Source organism: Trichomycterus rosablanca, chromosome 11, assembly GCF_030014385.1.
Source record: "Trichomycterus rosablanca isolate fTriRos1 chromosome 11, fTriRos1.hap1, whole genome shotgun sequence".
Classification (NCBI taxonomy): domain Eukaryota; kingdom Metazoa; phylum Chordata; class Actinopteri; order Siluriformes; family Trichomycteridae; genus Trichomycterus; species Trichomycterus rosablanca.
The window spans coordinates 37,778,503-37,798,688 of NC_085998.1; the positions used below are offsets into that span (position 1 = coordinate 37,778,503).

At 39.4% G+C, this 20,186-nt stretch overlaps 1 protein-coding gene across 1 annotated transcript in view; it reads left to right on the plus strand.

Annotated features, from left to right (window-relative positions):
* Positions 1–14,069, plus strand: part of ets1 (v-ets avian erythroblastosis virus E26 oncogene homolog 1) — a 33,623-nt gene extending 19,554 nt beyond the window's left edge. Inside the window, exons 6-8 of the mRNA XM_063004896.1 lie at positions 3,131–3,391; positions 11,498–11,616; positions 13,494–14,069. Coding sequence (XP_062860966.1) covers positions 3,131–3,391; positions 11,498–11,616; positions 13,494–13,709 — 596 coding nt within the window. The 3' untranslated portion in view covers positions 13,710–14,069. The remainder of the gene's footprint in view (positions 1–3,130; positions 3,392–11,497; positions 11,617–13,493) is intronic.
* The last annotated feature ends 6,117 nt before the right edge of the window (positions 14,070–20,186 follow it).

Consider the following 20,186-nt stretch of genomic DNA (forward strand, 5'->3'; position numbering starts at 1 on the left):
TATCAATAATGTATTTATTTATATGTATTTATTTATTGATGTTGTTATTTATTTATTTATAGGTTTGGTTTAGTAGCATTTTATTATGAGTTTTTATTTTAAATTAAAATTTAAAAAATAATAATTATTAATAAATAGTAAGCTAATAATTAAGTAAAATACTAGCTTTTTTATGTATTAATAATTGATTTATTTATTTTAATTAATTATTTATTTATATGTATTTATTTATTTATGTTGTTATTTATTTATTTAAGTCTCATTTTGTTTATCAATTGATATTTTTTTCAGATTGTATTATATCATTGGCCTGTACGAACATTATTATTATTATTATTATTATTATTATTATTGAAAAAAGAACTGTATTTGTTTAATGTTGCCAGTAAAAAAATGTCCTTTCCAACTCTTATAAAAACTCAGTTTGTATTCTTGTAATATGTATAGAAGAAAATCTTTACTGAAGTGATTTTACTGTTTGTGACCCGTTTAGCTTTTCTTGGTTTCGGTGCAGCTTTTTTTTTCTTGCGTTTGTTTCTTGCACTGCTGCATGTGTGCCTGCCGCGCTGGAGAATGAAGGGGACGGTTGGGGTTTTATTTGTGGTTTCTGCACACCTCGCCTTAGATACTAACGACTGTGGTGAACTGACAGAAGACAGAGGGAAGAAGAGAGAAAAACAAAGCTGTTTGTTAGCGTGCAAACCCGCAGAGAGCGGCAGGTTTAGGACCCGAGTCTTTTATGTAACCTTACACAATGCGCTATGCTAATAGGGACGACGAGCGCCTCGACTTCTCATAAGGTGCCAAAAAGTGCCAAGAATCAGTCGAGCTCTTCACACAAAGCTGTCGGAGTGTTTCACCACATACATTCACACATACACCTCTGCTCACTTTACACTCCTGGTTTAAACATGAATTAAAACTTACGTTTCTCAGAACGCTGAATCTTTAAGTTTTAATTTCAGCACAGAGCTGCAGTCTGGGTTTCTACTGCGAGTGTTTCATTAGTACTGCACTTACTGACATGATCAATTCCTGAAAACATCATTAGTGGGGAAAAAACAACAAAGTTTAAAACTATGTGCAAAAAAGTATGATTGCATACAGTGTTGGTCTATTTCAGAGCCAGAGTACTTAGCAGATGATTCTGTCCAAAACAACGTACAGTTGTGACAGTATATAAGCTAAGCAGTTGACGAGTAAGGGCCCAACAGTACCGACCTTATTTGTGATAATAGTGGTAGTGGTAGGAATTGTTATTATTTATTTATTTTTCCACAGTTGTTTTCCTACAAACTTAAACATAAAACTTGGATCTGACCCCCTGACAGGCACTTGTCCATGTTCTTCCTTCTCTCTGACCCAGTGCTGTGCAATGTTAATTCCAAATTTGGCGAGCGCCGTGTTTTTTTCTGACGTGGGAAAGTATTTGTGGCACCATCAAACCTACATGTGGGTTCAATTACGCAGCTGAAGATTTCAACATCTGCCCCTCTGTCTAATGTATTAGCTTTCATTCCATAAGTGCTGCTCAATTGGTGCCGCTCTTTTATCTTTACTTCGGCTAAAAATAGAACAATTTTATTTGATTTTATCTTCTGATTAGAAAAAAAGCAAGGATTGAGAAATGGCAGTTGTGAGAGGGAGGAACATTTTGGGTTCTGGATGCTTCTGGATTTTTTCTTGTCTTTTGGTCTAGTAACTACAACCTCACCGAACAGATTTGTTCCTAAACTTTGCTCTCTGTAAGTTGTTCTGTAAGTAGAGTTGGAATTTAAGGTCTGCAATATGTAATAATACTATATAATAATAATAATATAAATTAAATATTCTCAATATTACAAATTAACACATGCTAACACAGGGAGAACATACAAACTCCTAATACATACAAATCAGCAAAAGGAAAAAAAGGACCAAACCCAGATCTTTAAAACTCACCTGCTGCACCACTGTACCAAATGATATATTAATACTGTCATAATATGCAACAGCATTCCTAGCTAGCTAAGATTAGCTTAGCTAGGCAATAAACCAACTTAGCAGACTAGATATCTTTGAATACTAAGCAATGATTCATTATTAAATGAGTACAGTAGTGCAGTTGTAGTTTTTACTACGTATATATTAATGATTTTGTCTATTTTAAGGAAGGTAAATGATATAGTAGTGTAGTATTATGTTTTCTATAGTATTATGTTAGTATAGTATAGTATTATGTTTAGTATAGTATAGTATTATGTTTAGTATAGTATGTTTAGTATAGTACAGTATAGTACTATGTTTAGTATAGTACTATGTTTAGTATAGTATAGTATTATGTATAGTATAGTATAGCAGTATGTTTGTTATAGTACAGCATAGTACTATGTTTAGTATAGTATAGTATTATGTATAGTATAGTATAGCAGTATGTTTGTTATAGTACAGCATAGTACTATGTTTAGTATAGTTTAGTATAGTACAGCATAGTACTATGTTTAGTATAGTATTATGTTTAGTATAGTATAGTATTATGTATAGTAAAGTAAAATTTTTAGCATAGTATTATGTTTAGTATAGTATAGTATTATGTTTGGTATAGTATAGTATCATGTATAGTATGGTATTAAGTTTGGTATAGTAAAAGGTATATTATTATGTTTAGTATAGTATAATGTTTAGTATAGTACAGTATAGTACCATGTTTGGTATAGTAAAATGTTTAGTGTAGTATAGTATTATGTTTAGTATAGTATAGTATATTAAAGTATTATGTTTGGGATAGTAAAATGTGTAGTATTATGTATAGTAAAATGTTTAGTATAGTATGGTATTATGTATAGTATAGTAAAATGTTTAGCATAGTATTATGTTAAGTATTGTATAGTATGCATTATGTATAGTCTAGTAAAATGTTTAGTATAGTATAGTATAGTATAGTATAGTAATCTTCCAGGTGCTTCCATCTTGAGAAATGTAAACATTATGTCACTATTCATGAATTTAAAAAGTTCGACTTTTAAAAAGTTTGGATCTTATTTGGAGGTGTTTAAATAATAGAAGTGATCCTGCACCAGTCAGAAACAAGCGTATTTTATTTTTTATTTCTTTTCTACATGATCTTAACCTGTCTGTTTCCGTTTGTCAGGTAAGCTGGGCGGCCAGGACTCGTTCGAGAGCACAGAGAGTTTCGAGAGCTGCGACCGCCTGACGCAGTCGTGGAGCAGCCAGTCGTCGTTCAGCAGTCTCCAGCGCGTCCCCTCCTACGACAGCTTCGATTCGGAGGATTACCCCACAGCCCTGCACAGCCACAAACCCAAAGGGACGTTTAAGGACTACGTCCGGGATCGCGCCGACCTCAGCAAGGACAAGCCGGTCATCCCCGCCGCTGCCCTCGCCGGCTACACGGGTCAGTGTCTCTCTCTCTCTCCTCTGTCTGTCTGAAGCTCACTGACGCTGCTGTTAGTCAGTGTCGTAAAACTGAGGAATGAGTTTTGTCACGCCGTCGATCGTGAATCACTGGAATCTGAGCCGGTTAGTCAGAAAGAATCTGACGCTCAGAGAGAGAGAATCCAGCAGAGGGTTAAAGTCTCAGTTATGATTCAACTAATTACTTAAAGAGGATAATAATTAAAAGCATCTTCACATCACGGTCATTCCAAAGCATCAGTGTGTCACCTAGTCATCTCATCATAACGGTCCTTGTGGTACAACTTTTGCCCTAGTGGTTACAAAGTAATAGTAGTTACATAGCGGTAGTAGTAATAATAATACTATAATTATTAATATATTATATAATAAATAATATTATATAATAATATTATATAATATTATAATATTATTATTACTAGTATTAGTAGTATTAGTAGTAGTAATAGTAGTAGTAGTATAATAATATTAGTAGTAGTAGTAGTATTGGTAATATTATTAATAGTAGTAATTATAGTAGTAATAGTAGTAGTAAAAGAAGTAGTAGTGATAGTAATAATAATAATAAAGAAGTAACAGTAGTTTTAGTAATAGTATTAGTATAGTAATAATAATAGTAGTAGTAATAGTAATGGTATTAGTAGTAGTTGTAAATAGTAGTAGTAGTTGTAATAGTAGTAATAATAGTAGTAGTAGTAATCGTAGTAATAGAAGTAATAGTAGTAATAGTAAAAAGTATGTATGTATTTTGAAGCATAATCTTTACAACGGTCATTCTAAAGCATCACTGTGTCACCTAGTCATCTCACGACTGTACGTCATAAAGGTCCTTGTGGTCGAACGTTAGAAAGTGAACTGCAGCAGCAGGTCTTTGTGGTAGAGAACTGCAGATACAAGGTGCTTTTTGTTTTATAGAAATTAAAATATTTTCTAACGCTCACAGATGAATATTACTGAGGGCTAGAGCTAGTTAAAGCACTGTCTTATATTGTTGACCGCTGCTAAATCTAGTCCATGATTTAAACTGAACTAAATGACTATAGATGAACCCTGGTGTAAACATGTTGCTGCAGTTAATCATTTAAGCCCAAACAAGTAAGTATCTGTAGCTAGGCTAGATGATAACCGTGATGATTACAAATACAAAGAACAATTTAAGGATGTACTTATGGGGGTGCAAGGTGGTTTCCTACATTTTGGGGGGTGGGGTGCAGAAAGCTTGGATAAACAAGCCTTGGCTTCACACCAACTAATTCTATATAAATCATATAGAGATCTCATTAAACCAACATTACATTCGACATTATTCTCACAATCATTTCAGCTTCATACTCAAAATTAAAGCTTATTTTTTTCAGTGGCCCTAATACATCGCTCTAGATTGGTATTTGGAATCAAAAGTCATGTTTTTTTTTAGGTTTGGTGTTAGTAGTGGTATTAGTAATAGTAATACTAGTATTAGTAGTAATAGACGTAGTAATAGTAGCAGTAGTAGTATTAGTAGTAATAGACGTAGTAATAGTAGCAGTAGCAGTAGTAGTATTAGTATTAGTAGTAATAGTAGTAGTAATAGTTGTAGTAGTAATAGTAGTAATAGTAGTAATAGAAGTAGTAATAGTTGTAGTAGTAATAGAAGTAGTAATAGTAGTAATAGTAGTAGTATTAGTAGTAATAGTAGTAATAGTAGTAGTATTAGTAGTAATAGTAGTAATAGAAATAGTATTAGTAGTAATAGTAGTAATAGAAATAGTATTAGTAGTAATAGTAGTAGTATTAGTAGTATTAGTAGTAATAGTAGTAGTATTAGAAGTAATAGAAATAGTAATAGTAGTATTAGTAGTAATAGTAGTAGTAGTAATAGTAGTAATATACTAAAGCTTTATACTCAAAATTAAAGCTTATTTTTTTCACAGTGGCCCTAATACATCGCTCTAGATTGGTATTTGGCATCAAAAGGTTTGCAGGTTTGTGCATGGTGTGTTCCAAGCATAAAACAGGAGTCATTCATTTTTACAATCATGAGCTATAACTTAGCCCTACTGTCCACATTTCTGACTTAGTTCATAATTAAATTAATCCTTGTATGTAATTATTAATATGTAAAACATGTATTTAATAAAACTGCCGAAAGATGTATGTTCAGTATAGAGGAGCCTGCAGGTACTAGGAGATGTTTGGATTTAGCAAAGTGGCACCTTGCACCAGTTTTGTAACCACAAGGCACATCTTTGAAATGGATGTGAGCTCTAAATCTCACATCTAGTGTGTGTGTGTGTGTTTGTGTGTGTGTGTGTGTGTGTGTAACCAGTCTGCACCTCTGAAGCAACTTAAACAATGAAAAACATCTCTTTTTTTTTGTACACCCTCTTTTACGTCTCCTTGTTTTTCTTGTACCTCGACTTATCTGCCACCCGAATCTCGCTACGCCTTTTCCCAGGTCGTCTTGGTAACACAAAAAACTCCAGCAGCCCCTGTGCACTTAACCTGAGAGTCTCTTTATTGTTCCATCTCTGAAGGCTTTCTGAACCTGCACTACACACACACACACACACACACACACACACACACACACACAGACTCGACTCCTAAACCTACAACACTGCTCACGTCAGAGCTCTGGATTTATAAGAAGTATTTATGTGCACATTATTGTTAATATAGTTATAGTTATTAATATTTAATAATTTAGAACGCCTTTATTTGTCATACAGCTATTTTACGGCACCCCTGGAGCTGAGAGGATTAAGGGCCTTGCTCTAGGGCCCAACAGTGGCTGCATGGCAGAGCTGGGAATCGAACTCTCAGCCTTTCAGTTGATAGCCCAAAGCCCTGCCCATTAGGCTACAACTGCCCCTCATTTGCTGTTTATTGCCTGACAGCTTGTAATGCACTATAATATTCAAAAATATACACTGTAAGATACTACTGATACATAAATAGCATTGTAAAGCATGCATAATGCCATAATACCTTATAGTGTCTGTGTCATAAGGTATAATCTCTTTGCTGTGGTAAAACATACATAGACATATTTATTAACACACCAAACATCCATAATTCCTTTCAATTCCTGAGCTATAAGTACTCATGTGTATCAACAACATCAATTTATCAATTCATTTCTTTATTTATTTACTGGTCAGTGCAACACAATGCCGTATTAAGACACATAAATTCATTATAATGCATTATAAACTGTTAGAAAGCATTATTCATGCCACAATACATCAGATTGCCTGGTGAAAGGAAACTGTATTTAACTCACTGGTGCATTTGTATTTAAAAATTGACCTGACATGAGCCTGAATTAGACTCAGGCTTTTAGTAGAGCGAGTTGTACCAGTAAATACAGTAAAATAAAGTGTTTAAGCATCACAGGGTGTGTATATGGATGTCTGTTATGATGGATTATGACTGTAGGGTACAGATGCAGACAGCTGTGTCACAGTGGTTCAGGATTTATTAATCAAATTCAGGCCCCACCAAACTATTACTACTGAATTACCTAAACTGTTAGGAGGTGGTGGGTTAGTGGTGGAAGTACAGCACGACTGATCGAAGGTTAGGGGTTCAAACCCCACTAGTTTTGGAGTAGGATGTACAGCTAGCTCATCAGATGTCCAGATCATTTTGGTCATATTTACCATTTGGGACCATGTGGTTGCCTGGTGGGTAGAGCTTTGGGCTATCGACTGAAAGGTTGAGAGTTCTAATCCCAGCTCTACAATGCAACCACAGTTGGGCTCTTGAGCAAGGCCCTTAATTATCTCTGCCCCAGGAGTGCAATGGCAGACAAGCCGGGATAATTCTATTCTATGTATGCTTTATAACGTGTAATACATTTATTTATCATCTGTTCTACCAGTGCTTTACTCCGGTCAGGATGGCAGTGGGCAGTGGTTCTGATTCACTGGGTGTTATAAATATATTATTAATACATAACAAGATTATTTTCCATCCACTAAAACCTGTTTGCTAAATGAAAACGATTAGATTAAATCATTTCGTTTGATACGATCTACACGTTGCACGTTGCAAATTTATCGCTCTACAAAAAAAATAAAAAAGCACAGATAAGCGAAGCCTTTGCAGTTATTAAAAACTCACGTCGAGCTGAACTCTTAGCTGCTCGTATATCTGATTGAAACACACGGTGGAAACTCTGGAAACAGAAACAAGAGAGAATAAAAAAACCCCAGCATGAGTGCAGCAGCGTGAGTGCCAGCTTTAAGCGCAGACACTTAGACGTCCGCGTGCATCATTAAGCCTTTATGTAATAGAGAAGACTGTCTGAGAGCCCAGCGGACGTGATAGAGAGACCTAGAGAGAGAAAGACAGTGAGATAGAGGTCTGCAGACTCATCTGATTGTCCTCTCTGTAATGACCTGAGACGTCTCCTCGGTGCAGTGGAAGCCGCAGTGCTGGTCGGCTGCTGGTGCGAGTCCTGCTGCGTGTGGAGATCAGAGCGGCTGATAAGATAAAGGAGTGATAAACACAGCACTCGCCTGAGCTCTGAGGTTAGCTCGTTATACCTTAGTAATCGTAAACAAGGTTACAAAAGTGTCATGCAAAAGCAAAACAACACTACTGCACTACCACAGGACTGTTGACAATATCTGACTGTTCTCTTTAGTATTTAACACTTAAAACTATGTTTGTTTGCACCTTTAATAATCTGATAAATGTAAAATAATTCAGCATTTTTAATTGGAATAATGAGAAAACTTTGCATCTACATGAATTAAGCACTTAGCTTTATTACACTTTCTGATATCGAGGTGGTAGCTGCACTGTTTTGATTTCATTAACACAGCACTAAACACCACATCACTGTACAATATACACTGATCAGCCATAACATTAAAACCACCTTCTTTTATCTACACACATTGTCCATTTTATCAGCTCCACTTACCATATAAAAGCACTTTGTAGTTCTACAATTACTGCCTGTAGTCCATCTGTTTCTCTGCATGCTTTGTTAGCCCCCTTTCATGCTGTTCTTCAATGGTCAGGACCCCCACAGGACCCCCACAGAGCAGGTATTATTTGGGTGGTGGATCATTCTCGGCACTGCAGTGACACTGACATGGTGGTGGTGTGTTAGTGTGTGTTGTGCTGGTATGAGTGGATCAGACACAGCAGCGCTGCTGTCCTTTGACCACTGATGAAGGTCTAGAAGATGACCGACTCAAACAGCAGCAATAGATGAGCGATCGTCTCTGACTACATCTACAAGGTGGACCAACTAGGTAGGAGTGTCTGATATAGTGGACAGTGAGTGGACATGGTATTCTAAAACTCCAGCAGCGCTGCTGTGTCTGATCCACTCATACCAGCACAACACACACTAACACACCACCACCATGTCAGTGTCACTGCAGCGCTGAGAATGATCCACCACCTAAATAATACCTGCTCTGTGGTGGTCCTGTGGGGGTCCTGACCATTGAAGAACAGGGTGAAAACAGGCTAAAAAGGTATGCAGAGAAATAGATGGACTACAGTCAGTAATTGTAGAACTACAAAATGCTTCTATATGGTAAGTGGAGCTGATAAAATGGACAGTGAGTGTAGAAACAAGGAGGTGGTTTTAATGTTATGGCTGATCGGTGTTTGTGGGCTGGTTTGAAGTCTGGAAGATAAAAACAATGTCAGGAAGTGTTTACACCATAGGGTGCACCTGCTCCTATAAAATCTAATTTAAAATCTAATCTAATCTAAAATCAGGACCCTCTTCTTGTACTTTTTGGTGAATTATGTGCCAGCAAACAGTGGTGAACCCTCGTGAAATGAACAGTCTTCTTTCTAGAGTATGCATCAGATACTGAACCCCATTAAGAGGAACAAAAGCGAATACTGACTTATTTCACTATTTATAATATCTGTGCTATTATAATACTGTTATTATATGTTTTATGGCAGTAATTACTTTTCCAGTATTTTACTGAATAGATTAAATTATATTTGTTTAGTTAAATATTACCATCAACGAATTACAGGTTCTACAGTGATGACTTACACAGGACGTGTGGTTTTAATTTTTGACATAGATCAATAATCAAGAATTGTATTTCTTGGCGATTGTGTTAGGAAATTAATCACATTGAGATTTTAGGGGAATCAGTCTTGGCTTTCTGTATTTAAACAAAATCTGCTGAACAGATATCCAATATTGACCCATTATCATCTGTCATATGATTTATTTGTGTTATTTTATTATTTTATATGGCATCTCTGGCTTAGGTAAACATTTAGGATCTGTATTTACTGATGGATTACTGTATATGCCAATAAGCAGAACCATTTTAAAAATAAATATGGCTAATACTAGCAATAATCTATAAAGTATGCACTATATTTGAACATACTTTGAGCCATAATCGAGTTAACAGGCGCTGACTGTGTTTAAACATGAGGTGTAAGAACGGCCAATATTTTTAGCTGATTATTGATCCGATCTCATCAGGTTTCCTTTATAAGCTGATAAGTGTCAGTCTCTCAGAGTTTTCTCACTTTTTCGGATTAGTGCTGCATTTCTCGATAAACGCCGGTTGGCTGTGAAGAGGGTGTAACGTGAAGCGCCGGTTATTTAATGCACAAGCCGCAAGCCGAATGCACAGAGGGGTGCAGCGACGGGCCTCGATATTTACTCCCTTTACAGAATATTCTACCTTCAAAATATAAAACTGTATATATTATATTACTATACTTCATTATATTATGTACACTAATTTAAATACTATACTACTTATAGTAGTAATCTGTATTTATTACACTTTGAAAATAAACCGTATTCTCTTTATTGTTATTTTATTATTTTATTTATTATTTTTCATAGATTCTCTGGTTCGTGGCAGCATTAATCATTAATAGAATCATAATAATCCTTCACCAGCTAAGCTGCTAGTGATTAAGTCCTGCTTCTGTTTACCAAAGTGCTAAATTTGGGCCATATTACTTTACAAGATCAACATTTTTACCCTTAAATGAGGGTTTTTCTAATCTAACTTTTTAATGCCGTCGGTTGAGCACGTAGACACTGATGCGCCGCTGCTTTTACATCATTGGTGGGTCAGTCAGTGGGTCGGTCAGCTCACCAGTCAGTGGGATAGTCAACCAGTCCCTCAGTCAGTGGGTCAGTCAGTGGATTAGTCAGTGGGTCAGTCAGCTCACCAGTCAGTAAGATAGTCAACCAGTCCCTCAGACTTCAATAATTCATCAATAAGTCAGACTGTTGGTTATCTGTTATCTGTCAGACTGATGATCGGTCAGTCAGCCAACTAGTAACTGCAATTTGGTGTATCCCCATATCAATAAATCACATCATCATCACATGAAAATCTTCTTCCCCCTAAAGCTTCCTTGAGCGTCCAAAAAGGTGGAGATCAGATGGAGCTAAATCCGGACTATAAGCGTCTCTCAGTCTCTCAGACACGACCGATTACTCCTCCTACACCCTCAACGCTTATAACCAAAATATAAAAGTGAGGAAACTTTTTGAAGATCCTTGGTACAGGGACGTAGCGTGAGCTTGTTTCTCAACATAAATGCAGGAAAACATCGGTTTTATTTTCGCTACGTCCTTTAAATAATAACTTGTATTTATTATCTTGAATTGTTCTTTACCTTTGCAATGTGACCTTATAGGTTGAAAGGAGGTTGAAACTGTTGGCCCTTGATTACTGAGGGTTGCCAACGACTGATCTTTCTTACACCCATGTTCTCACGTGGCCACTCACACACTGTAATTTCACAGTAACGCACCCACTCGTATGCACTTATTTCATGTATTTTTAGTCCACGCTGATGTCAGTGGACTGGAATTCACATTGCGAGTCAGAAGTCAGTGTGAATACTGGGGGCTTTGTGTTCCTCGGGGCCTATTTTGCATTTTACATATCATAAAGCTGTGCGTCTGCAACACAATACAGACGCTTTGTCACGAACAATATATGACCAGCCATGTCCAGACAACATCCTATTATTGTGTACCAGTATAGACTCTGATGTATACCACTGTAGCCCTGAATAGCATAGCGCGGTTAAATGACCATGTCTGTTTTATTTCTGATTTTGCTCGCAGGCAGCGGACCCATTCAGCTGTGGCAGTTTCTGCTGGAGCTCCTCACAGACAAATCCTGCCAGTCATTTATTAGCTGGACAGGAGACGGCTGGGAGTTTAAACTCTCCGACCCTGATGAGGTAAGAGGTCACAAGAGCGAGAAACCAGTACCATCAGTATAAGGGGTGTACGCAGGGTCAAACAGCAACGGCAAAACAAGACATCCATCCATACTGACAATGAAACTTCTGTTTGTTTAGGGATCCATAAGTCAGTGAGATAGTCGACCAGTCCATCAGTCAGTGGGTCAGTCAGCTCACCAGTCAGTAAGATAGTCAACCAGTCCCTCAGTCAGTGGGTCAGTCAGCTCACCAGTCAGTAAAATAATCAACCAGTCCCTCAGTCAGTGGGTCAGTCAGCTCACCAGTCAGTAAGATAGTCAACCAGTCCATCAGTCAGTGGGTCAGTCAGCTCACCAGTCAGTAAAATAATCAACCAGTCCCTCAGTCAGTGGGTCAGTCAGCTTACCAGTCAGTGAGATAGTCAACCAGTCCCTCAGTCAGTGGGTCAGTGAGCTCACCAGTCAGTGAGATAATCAACCAGTCCATCAGTCAGTGGGTCAATCAGCTCACCAGTCAGTAAGATAGTCAACCAGTCCATCAGTCAGTGGGTCAGTCAGCTCACCAGTCAGTAAGATAGTCAACCAGTCCATCAGTCAGTGGGTCAGTCAGCTCACCAGTCAGCTCACCAGTCAGTAAGATAGTCAACCAGTCCATCAGTCAGTGGGTCAGTCAGCTCACCAGTCAGTAAGATAGTCAACCAGTCCATCAGTCAGTGGGTCAGTCAGCTCACCAGTCAGTAAGATAGTCAACCAGTCCATCAGTCAGTGGGTCAGTCAGCTCACCAGTCAGTAAGATAGTCAACCAGTCCATCAGTCAGTGGGTCAGTGAGCTCACCAGTCAGTAAGATAGTCAACCAGTCCATCAGTCAGTGGGTCAGTCAGCTCACCAGTCAGTAAGATAGTCAACCAGTCCATCAGTCAGTGGGTCAGTCAGCTCACCAGTCAGTAAGATAGTCAACCAGTCCATCAGTCAGTGGGTCAGTCAGCTCACCAGTCAGTAAGATAGTCAACCAGTCCATCAGTCAGTGGGTCAGTCAGCTCACCAGTCAGTAAGATAGTCAACCAGTCCATCAGTCAGTGGGTCAGTCAGCTCACCAGTCAGTAAGATAGTCAACCAGTCCATCAGTCAGTGGGTCAGTCAGCTCACCAGTCAGTAAAATAATCAACCAGTCCCTCAGTCAGTGGGTCAGTCAGCTTACCAGTCAGTGAGATAGTCAACCAGTCCATCAGTCAGTGGGTCAGTCAGCTCACCAGTCAGTAAGATAGTCAACCAGTCCATCAGTCAGTGGGTCAGTCAGCTCACCAGTCAGTAAGATAGTCAACCAGTCCCTCAGTCAGTGGGTCAGTGAGCTCACCAGTCAGTGAGATAATCAACCAGTCCATCAGTCAGTGGGTCAATCAGCTCACCAGTCAGTAAGATAGTCAACCAGTCCCTCAGTCAGTGGGTCAGTGAGCTCACCAGTCAGTGAGATAATCAACCAGTCCCTCAGTCAGTGGGTCAGTGAGCTCACCAGTCAGTGAGATAATCAACCAGTCCCTCAGTCAGTGGGTCAGTGAGCTCACCAGTCAGTGAGATAATCAACCAGTCCCTCAGTCAGTGGGTCAGTGAGCTCACCAGTCAGTGAGATAATCAACCAGTCCCTCAGTCAGTGGGTCAGTGAGCTCACCAGTCAGTGAGATAATCAACCAGACCCTCAGACTACAATAATTCATCAATAAGTCAGACTGATGGTTATCAGTCAGTCAGACAGCCAGTTAACCTCTGAGATGATCAGTCAGTCAGCCAACTAGTAACTACAATTAGGTGTATCCCCATATCAATAAAATGTATAAAAATATACAAACAAAGCATATATAAAGAGATAATAAGTCTAACCACATCTGTTTCCAACGCAGGTGGCGCGGAGATGGGGCAAGAGGAAGAACAAGCCCAAGATGAACTACGAGAAGCTGAGCCGCGGTCTGCGCTACTACTACGACAAGAACATCATCCACAAAACATCGGGCAAGCGTTACGTCTACCGCTTCGTGTGCGACCTAAAGAGTCTTCTGGGCTACACGCCCGAGGAGTTACACGCCATGCTGGACGTCAAGCCCGACACGGACGAATAAAAGACCGGACTGGGTCGACCGGGGGCTGATAACAACGGGTGTCCAATTGGGTCCGATCGAGTCCTGTTTTAATTCCAAGTCATGGTCCGGTTTTTGTTTGAGCTCATGACTGCAACCAAAAGGAAGCATTCCAAACCAAAGTCTATAGTCTGTAGCGTGTATTATATTCATATGCAGCTCCAAACAGAAAACTGCAGGTGGGTTTCGACCCCAACAGGACCGGAACGGTAGGAAGGACTTCCTCAAAAAGTGGACGTTATAAGAAGAGCAGAAAGTTCTTTTTTTTTTTCTTTACGAAATATATATGTTGCCAAAATTATAGAGAAAGGAACATCACGGTGAAATATTTACTATACGTTACTGTCGCTGTCCCTCTGCGTAAGGCACGGACACGGTCCTCACACGGACCGGATAATTAAAGTATTTTATTTTTTTATTTTCTTTGTGCCAGTATTACTTTCCGAATCCACGGCTCATGTACGTAGGTTGTATGAAGGGTTAAAAAATGTCAGAACGTTTCAGTTTCTTTCCCCCCGTGTGTTTGTGAGTCTGCTTGCACATAACTGTCATTACTGAAAGGTCAGCACGCGATACCAGAGACTCGAGACTATAGAGACTGCTGCTTTAATCACGCGGTTCAAATAAAAGTAGCAGCGCTTCGCATTCAAACCCAGAACGGGTGACAGACGCAACCGAAAGTAGCCGTTTTTCTTTTGTTTTTTTCTGCTCAGGGGCACCAGGCTGTGAACACCCATCCACCCTCGACTTACAAGCAAGAGGCTTTCGCTTCTAACCGTGCACAACACAGGCAGCTGCCGAGCACGACCTGCCTCAGATCTTCATTTTTTATGTTATGTTCAGACGAAAGGGCGTGGCTCTTTGTCCCTCGCCTTAGTCTCGTGTCTATTTTAACGGTTCTCTGTCTGTCTGATTGTCTGGCTTTGTCTATGTTGATTTTTTTGACAGTATCATGTCTGGCATGGACATGCAAACTGGAGCACAATATATGTGTCATTTAAGTGTCTTAAATTTCAGTAGGAGCAGACGGGTGTCCCAAAGAGCTAAACCATATCGTAGACCGCACTCAAACCTTTAATATACAGAGATTACAAATCTTAGAGTAATGGCCATGCGAACAGCTCCTAATAATGGAGAGATGAAGCACTGGAGTACGATTCGTGCCTGTATTTTGGATGGGTGATGGATGTAAAGAGGACGATGATGTTTTTTGCAAGATTTATTCTGGGAGGATTAAGAAAGTAGGGATGTAGTGATGGAAATGTTGGCTTTGACTGTTTTACACTTGATATTGTTGCTATGTCATGCTTAGAACGTCCAGACGTTATTTCTTGTTAGCTTTTCTTGTCTCAATCACAACCATTTAAGAATATTTCAGATTTATTTAAGAATATGAAGTACGGTGCTGCAAAGCAACATTAACATTGAGTTTGGACCTAATCTTTGGTCACTTTCTGTTAAGAGTTTTGTTAGGAATGTTCTCTCATGCCTGCGTAACCGCTAGGTACTCCTTACCCTCGTCCCACCTCCCCAAAACGTTAACAGTTAATTCTGCAATTCAGGACAAGTACTCACTCACTGTCTTAACCGCTTATCCAATTAGGGTCACGGGGGGGGGGGGTGCTGGAGCCTATCCAAGCTATTCAATGGCCGCAAGGCACACAGTAACACCCTGGACGGGGCGTAAACACACACACACATACACACACATTCACCTATAGGGCAATTCAGTGTCTCCAATTAACCTGACTGCATGTCTTTGGACTGTGGGAGGAAACCGGAGCTCCAGGAGGAAACCCACGCAGACACGGGGAGAACATGCAAACTCTGCACAGAAAGGAGTTTGAACCCAGGACCTTCTTGCTGTGAGGCGACAGTGCTACCCACTTAGCCACCGTGCCACTTTCAGGATTAGTCAAGATAGAATTAATCATTTTTAATGTGTCAGATCTATCACTGATGCTTTAGAGTGGTCCAAACTCTCAAGCATTCTGCCTGATGATGCTGTAGCTGTTTGTGTCCGAGAGTCCATGAGAGTGAGGGGTATATCTGTGCTTCGCCAGGCTAGTTTGGGTCTTAAAGAATGCATAACAGCCCAAACCCTCTCCGATGTGGGTAAGCGAGCGAGTGAGATTAGCAGTAAAAACACCCACCATGTGGGAAAAGCCAGAATTTAGAGGTTTAATCTAGAGAAATGTTATTGTTTACAGTGGTGTTGGGCTTAGTTTTAAAATTGTATATTTACCCGGACTTAGTTTCAAAACTCTTCATTAAAAGCACCGCACTGAGACCGATGTGAGAGCAGCAATAACATCCAGATGTGTGTGTAGTCTTTATGAGTTTTGGAACTCATCTGTACTGCTTATCATCGATTGGTGTATTGTTAAATATTCAGGAAAGCAACGGTCAATGTTGCGCATACGTCCACTGTATCTATATCTAAATATATATCTAAAATATAGCACAGATACAGCATGGTGAGCTGATGAGATATGCCAAAGGTCAAGGGTTGGACATGTTTTAGTCTAACAGAGCCGGACTTGCTCTCATAATGATAAAGACGTCTGGAGAACCGTCTCTTAAATGTCGGTGGAAAAGTCTAGTGGAGTGTAGATCCAAACCCAAAGTAGTGTGGCATTTTTTGGGGCATTTGGAGAAGTATATTTCATAACACAAGCAACACAGTGGCTCGGATTTTGGAAAATTTAAGTCTTCAAAGTGAAAGTTTCAGAAATATACGTCACAAGTCTTCGTTAAAAGACACAGTTAAGTTTGGTTGGATCGCTTCAACAGCAACATCCATCTTTCCATTTTTCTAGCTGTCCAAAACGACTACTAGAAAGTCAAATTTTAGTAGCTTACACCGATTAGGCATAACATTATGACCACCTTCCTAATATTGTGTTGGTCCCCCTTTTGCTGCCCCATACACAACTGTGCTGCTCTGTGTATTCTGACACCTTTCTATCAGAACCAACATGAACTTTTTCAGCAGTTTGATCTACAGTAGCTCGTCAGCCTTCGCTCCCCACGTGCATCAGTGAGCCTTGGCCTCCCATGACCCTGTCGCCGGTTTACCACTGTTCCTTCCTTGGACCACTTTTGATAGATACTGACCACTGCAGACCGGGACACCCCCCCCATTTCTGGAGATGCTCTGACCCAGTCGTCTAGCCATCACAATTTGGCCCTTCTGCTTCTAACATCAACTTTGGGGATAAAATGTTCACTTGCTGGGTAATATATCCCCCCCACTAACAGGTGCCGTGATGAAGAGATAATCAGTGTTATTCACTTCACCCGTCAGTGGTCAGAATGTTATGACTGGTCGGTGTACATCCACATAAACAACAGGCTTGTTGTCGGTCTAAGAATACTGACAAACACACCCGAGCAATTTCCTGGCTGCATTTCACACCTTGTTCTATGTTCTAACAGTATGTAGTGATACTGCTGTGTGAAGTGTGCTTGTTTTATTTATAGATTTTATTTAAGATTTAAGATGTATGAACCTGATTGTCATTTCAAATGACGTTCCTCCAGGACCAGGGTGCAAACGACACAATACACACAGTGCAGATTAAAAATAACCGCTTATACGATCAGGGTCGCGGCAGGGGTGCTGGAGCCTATACCAGCTTTTCAATGGGCGCAAGGCACACAGTAACACCCTGGATGGGTGCACACACACTCACACATACAGACGCCCATTCACCTATAGGGTATGTAATTCAGTGTCTCCAGTTAACCTTGACTGCATGTTTTTGGACTGTGGGAGGAAACCGGAGCTCCTGGAGGAAACCCACGCAGACACGGGGAGAATATGCAAACTCCGCACGGAAAGGAGTCCGAACCCAGGACCTTCTTGCTGTGAGGAGACAGTGCTACCCACCGAGCCACCGTGCCACCCACAAGGGACATTTTCTAACCTAAAAAAGACAACTACGGTGCTGTGCCGTACGTGGTAAAAGTTCAGGATGCGAGTACTGCTTCAATTTCTGCTGAAACTGAGTTTGTTTCCACCCACCTTAAATCCGGCTTCATGAAACGGTTCCTCAGATACGTGTTCTCATAACAAGATCAAGTCTGGCTCCTCGAGACGTCTTCATCTCACATCTTAGACATCTTTCCTGATTTGCTTACCTGTTTTTGTTATTGCTTCACAATGTCACATTTTCATTCTCTGTAATCTGAACACCAAGTTTTCTGTCTCAGCCGTGCGTACAGTCTGTGATGGAGGCGAATCACAAAACCATTAACGAGGACTTTTTTTGTACAATTTATAGTGTTTCTGTATTTGTGTTGAAAATGAAAAATGTTAATGTATTTAGTTCACAAACCTTTGAGTATTTTTCAATAATTTATATTTTATAAACTTTTTTGAAATATGAGATGCAGACAGCTGGTGCTTTCATGGGAAATTTAAGATCGAGCAGGACCAAATGTAGAGTTGTTTTATTTTTATTTCTATTCTTTATTCTTTTCCTTTTTTTATACAGAACAAAAGGTTGATATGAAATATTAAATTTAAAGACCTGTCTGCTTATACAGTTCTATAAAGAAAACAGCTGATGCTGGCCCATCATTAAGTTCTGCTGGAGAGTTTTATAAACGGTAGCTTCTATTTCTTTGTACTTGGAATTGTTATGTTATAAAAATGTATGTGAAAAATTTGCCTTCGTTTGTGTGGTCTCGTGTTTTGTTCTCTGCATGAGCACGTTTACACCCACGCAGGCAGGTAGGATTTAGCTTAGCGCTGCAGTTTCTGTGGCTCGTCTGTGGTTTAGTTTATTTTAAAGCTAACTGGAAATATGGCAACGGTGTCGATCGTCGCCCACGATGATCCTGTCAGCTACATGAAGTTTATATCGGGAACGATAACGAACAAAAGCATCACAACAGTGCATCATGCACCATGCAGATTGAATCTAATATTTCATTACCTAGTTAGTCTTATCGCAGAATTGAGAATGGTCCACTATCCAAACATCATCTGGTCACTGTGGGTTCATATTTGGGTCCCTTTTGATTAACAAATGGGGTACAGAGCAGCATATGGGATTACAGTAGCAGCATGAAGGGTTAGGGGTCTTGCTCAGGGGTCCAACAGTGGCAGCTTGGCGGTTTGCCTATGGTGAGGCTTAAGATAAGATAAGATAAGATAGCCTTTTATTATCCCACAGGGGGAAATTTGTAGTGTTACAGCAGCTTACAAGAATACAAAAAAATAGAAAATTACAAAAAGTGATCACACGTATGTACACATATTAAAAAGTAAGAATATGTAAAAGTTACAAAAATATAAACAGTATTTATAGAGGAAGTTAACCTAATATTGCACAGTTATTAAAAATATTGCACAAAGTACAGCAGGTACAGCAGGTTTTGCACATAATTTAAAAGTCATTGCACAGAGAAGTACTGAAAAACCAAGTGAATTATTGTGATGGTAATTGTCTACGTTTGGGGCGCTGCTGGTTGTATAGCCACATAAACACATATTAAAGAAACCACAACGTACAAACCTCTTGCATCTCTTTGTCAAGACCGACAGCAACACTTGGAACATTTGGAAGTTTGTCTGTGGAGATTTGTGCCCATTTCTGAGGTCAGGTTAGGCACTGATGTTGGGTAAGAAGGCGTGGCGTTCATCACTGTTCCATTGTTTTCCAAAGGTGTTCAATGGGGTTGGGGCCAAGGCTTAATCCAGGCCACTGGAGTTCCTCCATACCCGCTTATCAAACCACGTCTTTATAGACCTCAATTTGTGCACATGGGCGTGGGGATTTTGGAACAACATTTTAAGCAAATTAATCATTAGTTTTATACATTTGTTAGCAATACATGTGGCCTGAACAGCAAAGTTCACATATATTTAGCCATATAGTGTAGTTAGGAGTAAAATAAGTACACTTTTTAGGTCACATTATTATGAGCACCAGCTAAGATCCAGAGTAAGCGGCGTGTGCAGCACGGACTGTAGTGGTGGGCGGATCAATCCAAATATCGACAGTATCGATACCAACGTTGGTATTGGAATCGATCGATACTAGCGTGATGGGATCGATACTTTAGTTTCGTTTTTTTTGTCCGCTACATTCAGTACGTTCCTCCCGTTTTATCAAGAAGTAGACGTGTGTGTGTGTGTGTGTGTGACTGTGTGTGTGTGCGTGTGCAAACACCGCTCTTTTACATCTAACATGCACACTTTGCTCCTCCCTGTTCCGCTGTGTTTTATTGTCGTGCCATCACGTGACTAAGCAACACAGAGAAAAAAAAGTTTTAAAACATTTGTTTTTCAGTGATAATGTTGTACTGTACTTTGTTTTAAGTCCGAGAAGAAGTGCAGTGAAAGGAATAAATTTAATTTTATTATAATATTGTTTATGAACAAAGACCTTTCACTGAAACAAGAATTGACGTTCTTTAATATTTTTGTGTACTTTATTTTACAAAAAG